This window comes from Hibiscus syriacus, unplaced genomic scaffold (genome assembly GCF_006381635.1).
Source record: "Hibiscus syriacus cultivar Baekdansim isolate YM2019G1 unplaced genomic scaffold, ASM638163v2 tig00110546_pilon, whole genome shotgun sequence".
NCBI classification, from domain to species: Eukaryota; Viridiplantae; Streptophyta; class Magnoliopsida; order Malvales; family Malvaceae; genus Hibiscus; species Hibiscus syriacus.
In genome coordinates this window covers 75,155-88,632 of record NW_024062773.1, presented here as the reverse complement: position 1 = coordinate 88,632, position 13,478 = coordinate 75,155, and the positions used below count along the sequence as shown (strand labels likewise).

General features: G+C 33.0%; 3 protein-coding genes across 5 annotated transcripts; 1 reads left to right on the top strand and 2 right to left on the bottom strand.

Moving 5' to 3' along the window:
- Positions 1 to 2,798: 2,798 nt before the first annotated feature.
- LOC120130341 (acyl-CoA-binding domain-containing protein 6-like) lies at positions 2,799 to 4,582 on the bottom strand. The gene is made up of 5 exons (XM_039147601.1): positions 4,577 to 4,582; positions 3,762 to 3,845; positions 3,334 to 3,651; positions 3,184 to 3,226; positions 2,799 to 3,084 (listed from the first exon to the last, which is right to left on the bottom strand). Exons 1-4 carry the CDS (start codon positions 4,580 to 4,582, stop codon positions 3,191 to 3,193), a joined length of 444 nt encoding a protein of 147 aa, XP_039003532.1. The 3' UTR covers positions 2,799 to 3,084; positions 3,184 to 3,190.
- Positions 4,583 to 4,749: 167 nt separating this feature from the next.
- Positions 4,750 to 5,184, top strand: LOC120130340 (putative glycine-rich cell wall structural protein 1). Its single transcript, XM_039147600.1, has one exon. The coding sequence runs from the start codon at positions 4,750 to 4,752 to the stop codon at positions 5,182 to 5,184; it is 435 nt and encodes a 144-aa protein (XP_039003531.1).
- A 1,051-nt stretch (positions 5,185 to 6,235) lies between these two features.
- LOC120130330 (protein BTR1-like) lies at positions 6,236 to 12,027 on the bottom strand. Of its 3 annotated transcripts, none has more exons than XM_039147584.1 (9): positions 11,928 to 12,027; positions 11,665 to 11,770; positions 10,222 to 10,460; positions 10,025 to 10,131; positions 8,670 to 8,863; positions 7,481 to 7,542; positions 6,795 to 6,890; positions 6,651 to 6,712; positions 6,236 to 6,569 (listed from the first exon to the last, which is right to left on the bottom strand). In XM_039147584.1, exons 2-9 carry the CDS (start codon positions 11,747 to 11,749, stop codon positions 6,473 to 6,475), a joined length of 942 nt encoding a protein of 313 aa, XP_039003515.1. In that variant the 5' UTR covers positions 11,750 to 11,770; positions 11,928 to 12,027; the 3' UTR covers positions 6,236 to 6,472. The 3 variants fall into 3 exon arrangements, with proteins under 3 accessions (XP_039003515.1, XP_039003514.1, XP_039003516.1); XM_039147583.1 differs by having other exon boundaries at positions 11,665 to 11,766; positions 11,924 to 12,013; XM_039147585.1 differs by having other exon boundaries at positions 11,665 to 11,766; positions 11,960 to 12,013.
- Positions 12,028 to 13,478: the final 1,451 nt, after the last annotated feature.

Here is a 13,478-nt window from a genome sequence, read left to right as displayed (position 1 = left end):
CTTTTTAATTTAAAAACAAATGCGAAAAAAACCTCTCGTTTCGAAAAATTTTGAATTTCCTTTACGATCGAAAAATACGGTTTGAAGAGTCGCCACCAATCTTTGACTAGGGTGTGATTGGGCACCCAAAAATACTTTGTCATTTTAAATAAAAACTAATTTTAATTAAAACAACAAATTGAAGTCTCCGTTACCAAAATCCGAGTTCGGGAGTCGGTTACGTGTGGGTAAGGATTAGCACCCCCACAACGCCCTAAATCGGTACCTAGTCGATTAATTAACGTCTTTACAATGAACTTTACAAATTCAAATTTATTTTGATTTTTGATCCCATAAAATAAAAATGTAAATTTAAAACATTCAAAAGCACTCAAATAAATTAAATTAAAATTACCGAGTCGTTTTAGAAAGATAAAGAATGTTCGATTATTTACAAATATCGAGACCAGATCTTAAAAGTTATAACAACCTTTTCTCGATAAATTTAAATAAACGAACATTTCCTTTTCTTTCATTCCCAAATTTTAGGTGACGAATCAATTTTGGTTTCACTTTCAGGATACACTTTTATTTTAAAATCACTAAAAGCGGACCTCAAATCAGTTATGACTGCCCACTTAAAACAATTTTAAATTAAAAGTATATTACCCTTAATCCAATTATGTCATATGGTCGAGTTATGCAAATGATGTTCTCATGCATATTATGCAAAATAATGTCATGCAAAAACTAATTAAAATATGCCATGCACTCAAACAAACTTCTAAATCTATAAAAAAAATCATATGTATTTACGACATTAACATACATTAGAATAAAACAATATATACAATAAAACATACTATTAATAACTCGATTTCATATTCAAAATTACCATGAAGGACCAAAATAAAATAAGATTAAACTAAGCAAGCAAAATGACTGAATTGTCAAATAACCAAAATTACAAGTTATACTTCAAAAATAAAACGTATAAAAACATTTCAGGATTAAAATGAAAAGCACTCATAAAAATGAAGACCAAATTAAAAGGGTGCAAAAAATTCGTTCAAGGACCAAAATGAAGGTTCCAAAAATTACACAACCAATGTAAAAACAGTGCGAAAATAGCTCTAAAATAATTGTGGACTAAAATGGAAACCAAGAAAAAATCTAAGCCAAATATGTAAAGTAACAAAAACTTAAAAACAATACAACGCAGGACTGAAATGCAACACGCGCAAAGATTGATACCATAATCAGAAACGTTTAAAAGAATGAACCATGGACTAAAATGTACTTAAACAAAACATGGAAGGGTTTAAACTGAAAATGATCCACACGCGAGAGCTCCCCTAAACGACGTCGTTTGACGCTTCATTTTAAAATCCTCAGACTAAAACAAAATCCCTAATTATCATTTCTCCCCAGCCTCTCTTCTTCTTCTCCAACACTCGATCCCGAAGACCAAAGACAGAGCCACCAAGACTCTATCGTCATCCACAACTAAGGTAATTTTCTAATTTCTTTCTCTGTTATTCTTATTTTCTCGGCTTCAACAGAAAATTAAAGAACCATACATAGCATTATTTTCAGAAAAAAAAAACAATGAAACATAACTTACTTACAAATTGATGGTATTGCTTTCGAAAAAATAGAATAGGAAAGATCTTGATTACACCGTTCGATCTCTGAATCCCTGGATGTTGTTGACACAGCTTTTACACTCCTTTTTTAGAATCGGGCAGTAGAACCTTCAACATTTTTCGTTGTTTCTAAACTGTAAGAAGAATAGATGGGGAATCAATTTTTTTTTTTTGCTTTCTCTGTTAATTATTGATGTCTTTCGGCTGGTTCCAGTTTTTTTTTGGCTCTGTGTTCCTTTCTCTTTTCTTTTTTTTTTCTGGTTCTGTCTCCTTTCCTTGCTGATATCTCCTCCCGTGTCTGGTGGTTAATTCCAATAAAAAAAACTTCCATTTTTCCGTTTTTCCCTTGATCATGGACCCCGTTATTCACTAACTTCACTTTTATGCTTATTAACTCCTCATAACCGTCTTTATTTTCCAGGGGATTCTCACGTGGAATGAAAGTTACTCTGCTGGATCTTTGGACTTGAACTAGGCCTCCAACTGGTTTGGGTTGCAAGTGATTTCCTATAAACCGGACAAAACGGTTGTCTACAGTATTCAATTTAATTACTTCCTTAACCCATATTTAAAATGTAAAAAAAAGATATACAAAAAAGGAATTGTGTAAATGAGCTTATAAATGAGCTTGTTCATGAACATAAATGGACGAGTCGATAAACAAGTTTATAACAAGCTTTTTCGTGAACATAACAAACCGAACACACCTATGCTAATTTTGCTCGTTTAGGAAATAAACATAAAACTTTTGTTCATACTCATTTATTCAGCATAACAAATAAACATAAACGAATGTTATACGAACGGTTCATGAACAATTCACTGAATCCTCTGTTCATTTACACACCTATTTACCGGAAATCATCAAAAGAAGCTATCTTTTTGTTTTTAGGAGAAAAATCTCAAAAGAAACGCATGCAAAGAAGCTATAGGATTTCTCGTCTTCAAAATAATAATGAGGCTATTGAAATCACAAGAACAGTTACTTCAATTCCTGGAAAAGACATCGATTTTTTAAATTTCTGATCACTGGGGGCAAAGATATTTGTAGTATGCAAATTGATTCCTTTCATGTGCATGAAAACTTTAATACTCAAAATCGAAACTCGGAAGCTCACAAACACCGACTGAGAAAAGTGCCGTAAAACACGTTAACAGTGTGCATGATGTAAGTGTTATTCAAATAGACCGCACCCACTTATACCAGTTGGTTTGGAACTTACCTAGTCATTGCTCCAGAGATACAGGAGCAACACTAGTATGATCCTTTGTTTCGAATGATATGCAACTTCTATGTGCCTCCGGCTATCCACCGCCAAACACCACCCGAACCTTGCCGCTGGGCAGATGAAAGCTCCATCTCCTGCTCCAGTGCAGACTTTTGCCTCTTAAGTATTTGCACTTCGTTTTCTACTGTTTGAAATGATTCCAACATCTTATGTAGTTCTGCAATTTGAGCCTGGAAATATAACTATGTGTTAGATCTTGAATCCGCGAAACTGAAAAAAGAATACACAAAAAGCTAGAATGAAACCAAAAGATATGAAAATTGGAAAACCTCAAGTTTAAAGCATCTTGATCTCTCTGATATATTGGAGTTCCTGCTCGACCGCAAGAAATTAAATATAGCAAACACTTCAAATCGATTTGTTAATCATCAGAGCTATATAATTGACGACGACTTTTTTGAGTCACTTCAAGATCATACCTTTGATAATTCAGTATGATTGCTTTTTAATTCATCGATCTTCTCCCTCAGCCTAGAGTTTTCGGCCTTGACTTCCTCAATCGATGTCTCCAATGCCTTCTCTTCTTTAATTGCATCAATTTCCGTATTGATATCCTTTTGAGGAACACTCTTTTCAACTGCATTAAAGTTCAGATCTATTATTTGTGGGAATTCCAATTTTTCAGACTTCGCCAATGCATATGCAGCAGTAACAGAAGCCGCTGCTGCAGCTGCTGCCGGGGACTGGAAGATCTTCGGATGAGATAAGTCTCTTGGCTTGAGTTTCATAACAAAAACCTATCAGCAAACAACAAATAAAATATCTAGGAAATGGTAAAATGATGCATAATGAAATATAGATCAGTATGAGCTCTTCGAGAAAATGATTTCATATATACAACAAATACCTCATTATTATATTTCCCATTGTATCCACCAAAGGCTACCAAATATTTCCCCCCATCAATTACAGCCGAGCAAATACTTAAGCCCTGCAGTTTAAATGATGATTAGATCATATCACTCATGGGAAAAAAATAGGGAATTGATTGTTTCAAGGTAGGAGTGATCGATTCTTCTCGATAGAAAATAATTAAATATTATGGTGTTTTCGTCCTAAAATTCAAATAATATTATTTGTATGAGATCTTAAATTAAATTAAATTCGAATTCGTAAATTTCATTGCAAAGACAATTAATTGATCGACTAGGTACCGATTTAGTACGCTGTGGGGTGCTAGTCCTTCCCCACGCGTAACCGACCCCCGAACTCAAAATTTTGGTAATGCGTATCATAAATTTATTGTTTTAATTAAAATTAATATTTTTATTAAAATAACAAATACGTTTTTGAGTGCCCAATCACATACTAATCAAAGATTGTGACGACTCTTCGAATCACATTTTATAATTAAAAAATTCAACAAATTATTCGAGATGAAATCTTTTAAAAATCAGATTTTAAAAATTAAATTTGTTTTTTTTAAAAAAATCGTTTCGACATTAGCCACATAAGAAGATACTAGAATTTGAGCTAGGTTTTGGGGATATTTAAATTGATTATTTAAGTGTTTAGTGCCCTTTGCAATGCCCCATAAATAGAGGACCCTGGCCTTCATCTTTTACACAATTCAAGAGCCAGGCTTGTTAAAGTTTTTCCTGTCTGTATCATGGATTCAAATCGCAGTTTCGTTTTCGATCATGTCGCGTTTACTGTGATTACGGTCATAGCGAGTGCTATTACGGGTATAACGTTTATATCAAAAGGCAGTGCTACCGTTATTTCGCGACCACTATCGCTGTCGTAGACCACTATTTAAAACCCTGGTTTATACCGTGTGAGAGTGGTTGCATTTAATTCCTTTTATTCTGTTTTTGTTCACTAGCTTTAGAATAATGGGGAGCACTAGGGTTATTGGTGCTGCGTTTTTGGTTTTGGTTCTATTGGACTTGGCCTTTGCTGCTAGGTCATTTAGCGGCGTAGGGAAAGGTGGCGAAGGTGCTAATGGTTTGGACTCTGGATATGGTTCCGGAAGGGGTTCCGGGTATGGTTCTGGTAGAGGAAGTGGAAGTGGAGGTGGAGGTGGAGGAGGAGGAGGAAGTGGCTCTGGATCAGGCAGTGGGTATGGGTCCGGAAGCAGTGGAGGAGGTGGAAGGAATGGGAGCGGATATGGCTCAGGCTATGGATCTGGATCGGGATACGGAAACGGAGGTGGAAGAGGTGGTGGTGGAGGAGGAGGAGGTGGGGGTGGCGGCGGCAGGAATGGTTATGGACAGGGTCTGGCTATGGTTCAGGGGTACGGCGGCGGAGACGATGATTACTCGCCATAAACTAATTAAAAGATGAAATATTGGATTCAGGTAGAAGTAAGGATATTATAGTTAATTATTGTGATTTATGATTTGAAAATAAAATAGAAATGTATAGTTTTTGCATGGGGGTTGCGTAATATAGTGCAAGACTTTCCACGCCTTTTGTAAGGCGTATTATAGACCATGTTTCATTGTGATATACCGATCCATAAAGGACACTTGTTAATTCTACTCTTCTTCTTCTTCTAACCCTCATTAGGTAGTATGAAAATTTAGTTGGAAAAGGAAATTTCCATAATGATAAGTTGGCTCTCTTACTGCCCTCCGTACAAGAAGTTGTTCCCTGCACTCTCGATCAGGCTACTCTGTTCGTTCAATGTATGGATTCCCTTGATCGAATATCTATATAATTTTTTGTAATTACTTTAAAAATTAAATCTACTTGGTATTCATTCTAGTAGTTACAACTGATAGATTGAATTGAAAATAAACAATCTAACCAAGTTAAATAAACAAATTTGCAAACCGTCAAAAGACAAGAAATGGGATCAAGGTTCAACCGGTTGAGATTTTAAAATTGAGTAAATTACAAATTTAACGACCGAGCGATAAAAAAAATCCAATATACTAAGTTCAACGAGCAAAATAGGAGAGATAATAAAATTTAATAATGAAAATTTTAATTTATCTTAAAATTTTCTAATTATTTTTAATTGGTAATTGAACCAATCAAGCAGAATAAATCAAAAATCAATATTTAACCAAATTTTCACCGGTCTAATTTTTAAAACATTCTTATTTACATTAAATTTACCCAGTAAATCATTTTTTTACAAAATTTTGCATTCTCTAAAGGAACATCCAATCAATATAGGTTCAGTAAAGCGAATTGAATCCGAATAAGTTGAATACATAATTAATATAGATTTAGATCATAATGAGTATTCCACCGTTAATATATAAAAATGCTGCCTAAATTGAATATAAAAATAGGTATCATCTTAAAGTTATAATTCAGCTATTCAATAAAAGTAAACAATTGCTAGCTGTTGCAATTGATAGCCTATTCTAACATAATTTTTCTTTTTGTGTTTTTATTTTTTCAATCAAGAAAATTAGTTTGCATGTTTCGAAAAATACCTAAATAAGAGCTCCGCTCGATAAAAAAAAATTCCCCTTCCTGCTCTTACATCTCTGTCAACAACTCATTGCATGCCAATGAATGCAAATACGTTTTCAGTCAAACTATGTGAGCAAGTCGGAAAACTCGACAATAATGGTTTCGAATCTTTTGATAACCGGAAGACTAATCCATCACCCTCTCAGTGGAGTTTGCCACCTTCTGCTTTATCATTGACTCAGCTTGACGAATTGCTCTTTCTGATCCCATGATTGTGACTTTCCTGTTGCACGAGGTAAAGGGGAAAACATTACCTATGAACTCGATGCTTAATGGCAGATTGATCAAATCGGGATTCTCGTACCTGTCGGTTGTTCCGGACATGAAATCGCCTCTATCCGATATTTTTATCCTGGCGCCGCTTACCTGCAATGACAAAGTGCTCAAATTCATAACACAAGCGAAAATATTATGGAACCAAATGTGTATATATTTCTCATTTATAAACCTGACTAATTTCCATGATATTCCTTCCGCTACGACCTAGAACCAGTCCAATATGCTCATCGGAAACACCAATTGTGATGGAGTTGCTATGATCCTCCTGTATAGACATGTAAAATAATTCCGTCAAGCAAAGACCGATTAACGACAATGTACGCATATAGTATGAGTTGTTGATTTCAGAATATCAGTCACATCACTTACAAAATAAATAATAAGGGTTTAGTGAGACATTAAAATTTGAAATGACACTAGAAATACAACTATATTGCTCCTATTCTTCATTTAGCTTAAAGCACCCATGTCTGACATATACGGAAATAAATAAGGTATGGGGATATGACACCCCCTAAGGACCCTACAAAAAACATGGAAAATATTAGAAAAAATTAAACAATCCAGTGTTGGACACATACTCGTATCCAACACTCATACCAAAGTCCGAGTAACATATACTACAATAAAACAGTTCTAGAAGTATAATAAAATTTGGCAGAAATGAGTTAACAAATTAACTATTGTACGAGTCTGCAAAAAAAAAACAAATGGAAGGAGCATGTTATCATCCTCCGTGAAAATGCCAAAACAAAAAATAACAAATTAATATACTTTCCCTAGCACAGAACAGAACGAAGTAAAATAGCATCGGTCACCAGGCAGAACAGAGAAAGCACACAGAAAGAGATGAACCTTGTGATTCGGAAACTTCACTCCAGCCCCATTTGGTGCATAGCTCATTGAATTGTAAGTCACTGTTGCAACAGAAGGAAACACGTATGCATGTGGTATACCATGAAAACCAGAGAAGAAAATAGCAAAAATTTCAAGTTAAAAAAAGCTTACCAGGACCAAATTAAAGAAATCTTGCTAGTAATAGATATAGTAAGAACTCTACAAGGGTCATAATACCTAGGTAAATCACAATTGTACATCACGGAAAACTCACACCATAAATTAAAAAAGAAAAATGACCATTAAGAATCAGATTATTTGAAAACTGAAATTTGTTAAAACATCCTTAAAAAAAAGCTAAAACTTTCAAAGAGCTGAACCTCTGGAGTTTAAACACATAAAGGAACTTCCATAATATCTTATTCTCATGTACGAAGTTGAAAGAGGCATCATGATTTTTCGGCCACATTTTTTGAAGACTTTTTTTTTTATAGAAATTTTTTGAAGACATATTATTTTTAATCATTTGAACACCGTCAGTTGAAATTTGCAATTAGAATAAATTACATAGGTGCAACACTTCCAATTTTTTGTGTTTGTTATGCCCCTTTGCTTTTAGGTTTCTGTGATCATTCTGAAAGGCCCAGGTCCAACGGAAAACAATGTAACAGTTGTCTAAGCATTCAGCCCTCGAGAGTTGTTTATTTATGTATGTATTTTATACAATGTGAAGGCAAAAAGAGCATTAAAATATCAGAAAATGGGATGGAAGACTTGTGTCAGACGCGGTCTCAGTGGAAGGTGAAATACTGAAAAAACGATTGTTACAAAGGCAGTGTGTTCTATATTACAAAAAGAAATTTGAAGATCATGCTGGCAGCTAAGTTTAATGTTTAAATTCACAGCACATCCAGAAAGTTCTAATGAGAAGGATGACTACTGTCAGGCTTGGGCTTAGTACTAGATGGAAAATTGTAAAAAGGATAATATGGATGAACGGAAATACATCTAGTTTTAACTGTTTAAAGTCACGTTACAGATAAAAAGTTCTCTTTGTCAAATATTAAATGGTAAATAAGTAACTCTTTGCATATCAGAATTATGATATCACCGTGAAAGAGGTGGGAGATAAAATGGAAATATAGTGTTTATAAAGCAGAGACAGATGCAACCATAGACACAATAGCAAAATAAAACAAGAACACACCTGGATATGAAAATGGGGTATGCATAGCCTGTGAATAATGAGGGTCTTCACAAAGCTTTGAAAGAATCAAATCAATTGCCCGCAACTGCTCATCTATTGTGCCAGTCACTGTTACTAGCCTATCATTCAAGCCATAAAAGTTATTATCCTGTGGAGATATCTTAATGCCAGCTTGGGAGCCATCAATAAATGACCTACCAAAAAGGGATAAATAACAATTAGGATATGTCTAAGGCAGAAATACTCAATTAAAAGGCACAAATAATGCTTCAACAGTAACTAACAACAGACCATGGACCACAGACATATAACATGAGCCTACTTTAAACAATTACTTTTAGTATATGTTTCGTTTCTCGTTTCATCAAATGCATTCAGAAAAGATTATGTTCACAGCAATAATTTTCTTATGAGGGGAGCATGTTAAGGATACACGAGCTTTAAACAACCAATTATAACTTCATGTGGGACTTAAGCCACAAGTAGCAGCTATAATTCACTTGAACAGCAGTCATACTTTATAAATCAGAAAAACTTCCGAGTCAAATCATGCTCACTTAGGTGGAAGTAGTGGATAAATGTAGAAAAGCACAGGTTAGCACTAATTTTCCTTGCATGTGATAGTTACATTTAAGAGACTGGTCCATCTTGAAGAAAATGTCCTCAGCCCACACAGTACCCGAGCACCAAGGTACAATGATAACATTAGTTTGGTTCTTTTCCATGATCCTAATTGATATACAATCATAAATAAAGCTCAAGGTACTTCCATTGTAAAAAGAAAGCAAAATATAGCAAAATATCATGCAGTTTAGATATTGATGGCTAGCTAGACCTTCTAATAAGAAACCAATATTCTCAAAAACCTTAAGCTGCATGTTATGAATATGCAATTCTAGAAGCAACTTACTAAGCTGCATCAAAATTATAGCGATTGTAATCTTTACTAAATTTGTTCCTATCACCGAAATTTCTCCTTTTCAATGCTAGAAGTTGTCTAATCATCCCTAACTTAGTTGGCCATGTATAACCTTCATTGTAGACATTCTCAAACATGATTCAATTCCAAAGTAAGCAAACACCAGTCATGCCTATTTGAACATACTATAGATCAAGTGTAGTTTAAAATTTTTATGAAGTTTATTCCCAAATAAATACAGCATTATGGAAGAATGAACACATATTCTTTATAAAAACAAGCCGGGTTAGTATGCTACAATTCTATGAGCATACTAAAAACTATATTAAAAATTCCTTAGATTTCAAGCCTGCAAAAACATCATATCCAGGTTAATTGCCGAAACAAAGAAACAAAAATATGTACAATAATCAGAGTGTCCAAGTAGAATTCTTACTTAATGGTAGCCCCTCCTTTCCCAATTATGCTGCCACAAGAGCTATTGGAAACTATTAGCCTCACTTTTGTTCTAGGTTCAGCATCATCATTATCTTTGATATTAAGCTAACCAGAAAAAACAAACTTCATTACTATAAAAAAAGGTCAGAAAATTTAAAGAGTTAAAACTTAGAAAGTCCTCAAAAGAAAGATCACCTCATTCAATAATTTTGCAAGGATAAGTTCCATGGCTTTGAGTATATCATCAATTGCTCCAGAGACCATAATGATCCTGTCTGATGTTCCTGGAAAAATTTCATGACTGCGTGACAACTGAATTCGAGCTCCTGATTTGGACTGAAATTCAGTAATCGTTGAGCCACCCTTTCCAATTACAGAACCAGCGGAAGCATTCGATACAAGAAACCTGATATACGTAGGCTTCTCTGCATTATCTGCCAAAAGAAATATGTTAAAAAAACATCACTAACATACTTGTAGTCAATGAGGAACTTTGGAACCACGCATGAAATTTTTATCAACTGAAACAATCTCCTCTCTTTCAGTGCAAAAAACAAATAAGAGGATAAAAAGATCAACTGTGTGAAGTAAATGAATTAAAAACAGAATCTGTGGTAGCCTGATCTCAACAAGTACTGCTTATTAAGACATGCCACCTTGATTTCTGATGGTAATAATGTCATCTCACACATGGAAAAAGTGGAAAATCTGATCTTATGGTAATATAAAACTTATATTTTCAATGTTCACACAAGCCTTATCAACATTTTGAATTTTTGATATACATTTGAATAGTTAATAGCAAGCAACACAGATCGGTAAAACATCTCCTAAAACATCTCCTATTAACATCTCCAAAGTAACTTAAATCCCTATCATCTGTCACTTAACATTTAAAAACCAAGGGATGATCCTGAAGTAGACTGTAGGCTGGTAGCTGTAAAAGGACAGATCTTAAACCTAGAGAATATGAGTCGGAGAAAACTACAGGTATACGAAAGATAAGAATGCAAGCTGTAGATAACAGGATATACACTAGATGTTCTACATTTTAGTATTGAAAATTTTGAAGGACTAGTTTGTTAAATATAGCATCTAGGAAGTCGAATCAATTACTTCGATGATATCTTCAAATATATAAGAAACAAAAACATTTTATACATATGCCTTTCCATCAATGACTTCAATTTATTTTCTTTGGTTTCACGTCTAATCTTTAAAGATGAGCACCAGCACCGTGACCAAAACAACCCTTACTTGCAGCTCATCACACCTCCCAACATTGTTGAACTCATACATAGTCGGTTCAACTTTCACAGTTACTGTACAAATAAACGCAGATAAAAGATACTGTCAGCGGAACTCCAGGATTTCTCACCCTTCTACTCTGTTACTTTGGGCAGCATTTAACCATACTGAGAACACATTCTTTCCTCACAATAAAATTAGCATTTCTCCCCAGAGCACAATGCTAGGGTTAGAGTTTCAAATTCTAATCAAATCTAATCTTTAGATTAGGAAAAGAAAAAATAAAAAAAAAATACATAACAAACTTTTCCGCCATTACTCGAAAAACAGAAAACACACAAACTGAATAGCCTAAACGAAGATAAAAGGAAGATCAGATCAAAAGCTTACCAGATGTCGGCGATTTAGGCGGAGGCGGAGATCTATTCCTCGCCGCCTCTGGTGATGACATGTAAGACGACTCCGTCGACTCCATTTCTCTCTTCTCCTCTTCTAAACCAAAAATCAATAAAATAAAAAACAATAACAATAAAACAAGGACACCAAACTACATAAATAAGTAGGACAAGAGAAAGCAAAGGTTAAGCAAATTAATCAAAATCTTCATCTAAATTAAGGTAATTTTAAACAAAAACAAAAGGATTTATACTTCTTTTCAGAATTTGCTATCTAATCTAGCTTTTTTTCTTTGAGTTCGCAGCTTTCGTGTTCTTCGGTCCAGCTTAAGGTTTCTCTGATATTCTCGTTATCTATATACATCGGTCGCTGGTTTAGGTTCAATGCTAATGGCTCGTTTGAGAGTTTTCTTTTAAGGGTAAAATACAACATTCATCATTCAACTATTATCTTACTCCTATTTTGGTCATTTAAATTTAATTAATCACTTAACTTTTGAATTGTTTCTATTTTAGTCCCTCTACAAGTAGACAATCTCATTTATCTATTTTCAGTCACCCAACAATTCTAAAATAATGAAAAACTAAAAAATTTACACTAAATATAATCTTTACATGTGTAAATATATATAGAGAGAGAGATACATGATCCATTAACATTATGATTTTTTTTAGTTTTATATTGTTAAGATCGTTTGATGAGTTAAAATAAACGATTGAGAATAATTGTAAAAAATGAGAATATATTCACTTAAAAATATAAATAATTTTAGTCATCTATTTTCATTTATCCAATGATCCTAAAAATATATAAAGATAAAAAAATTTATACTAAATGTAAGTGGATATATATACATTAGGATATGTTAACATATTATAAAACTTTTAAATTTTATACATTCTTTAAAATTATTGAATGAATGAAAATATATTATTAAGATTAACAATAACGAATAAAAAGATTTTTATAAAAAAATAATTATCGTCATATTTTAAATTTTAAATTTGAATTATTAAATTCAATTAATCAATTGATTGAAAAATATGTAAAATTTTAAGAAATATATCATATAAATAGATATTAATCCAACAAATTAAATGATAAAAATATATTATTCAATCACTTACTTAAGAAATAAGTTAAAAACAAGTATCAATTAAGATTTTTAGTATAAATTTAATATTATTTTTTTATGATTAAGCTAAGATGGTTATAAAGTAATAATTGTTTTAAATATTTTTAAGTATTTAGGGTTTATGACTAGGAAGATGACAAAGACGACGTCAGCGGGTTTGAGTTAGGGATTTAGGATTTTTAGGTATTTGAGACTTTTTTTACACATGTCACTTAACGAAGAAATTTAACGACAGTTACGGTCAGGGCATTTTAAATGATAACATTTATAACGTTAGACACCTGGATGATTCAAAAAGTTTAAACACTTATTTTAAAAAACGATATAATTTATACACTTATTTTATAATTAAGCACAAACAAAGATTAATTGTGGGTCAAACCTAAAATTTCAATGGGTTGAAAACCATCTAACTACCGGACTAAACAAAATTTTTTATTATGTTCTAACAACAAAAGTTAAGTTAAAATTTGACCCTTTAACGACATAGGGTTCCATATCATCTTCCGTGACGGAAATGAGTATACCCGTTAACGAAATAAAATATTATATATTTTTTACGATTAAGTTAAGATGATTATAATGTAGTAATTGTTTAAAAATATGGTAAAGATAAATAATACAAACTTAATGTTATTCTACACACGATTCAATAGTTATTATATACTATGTT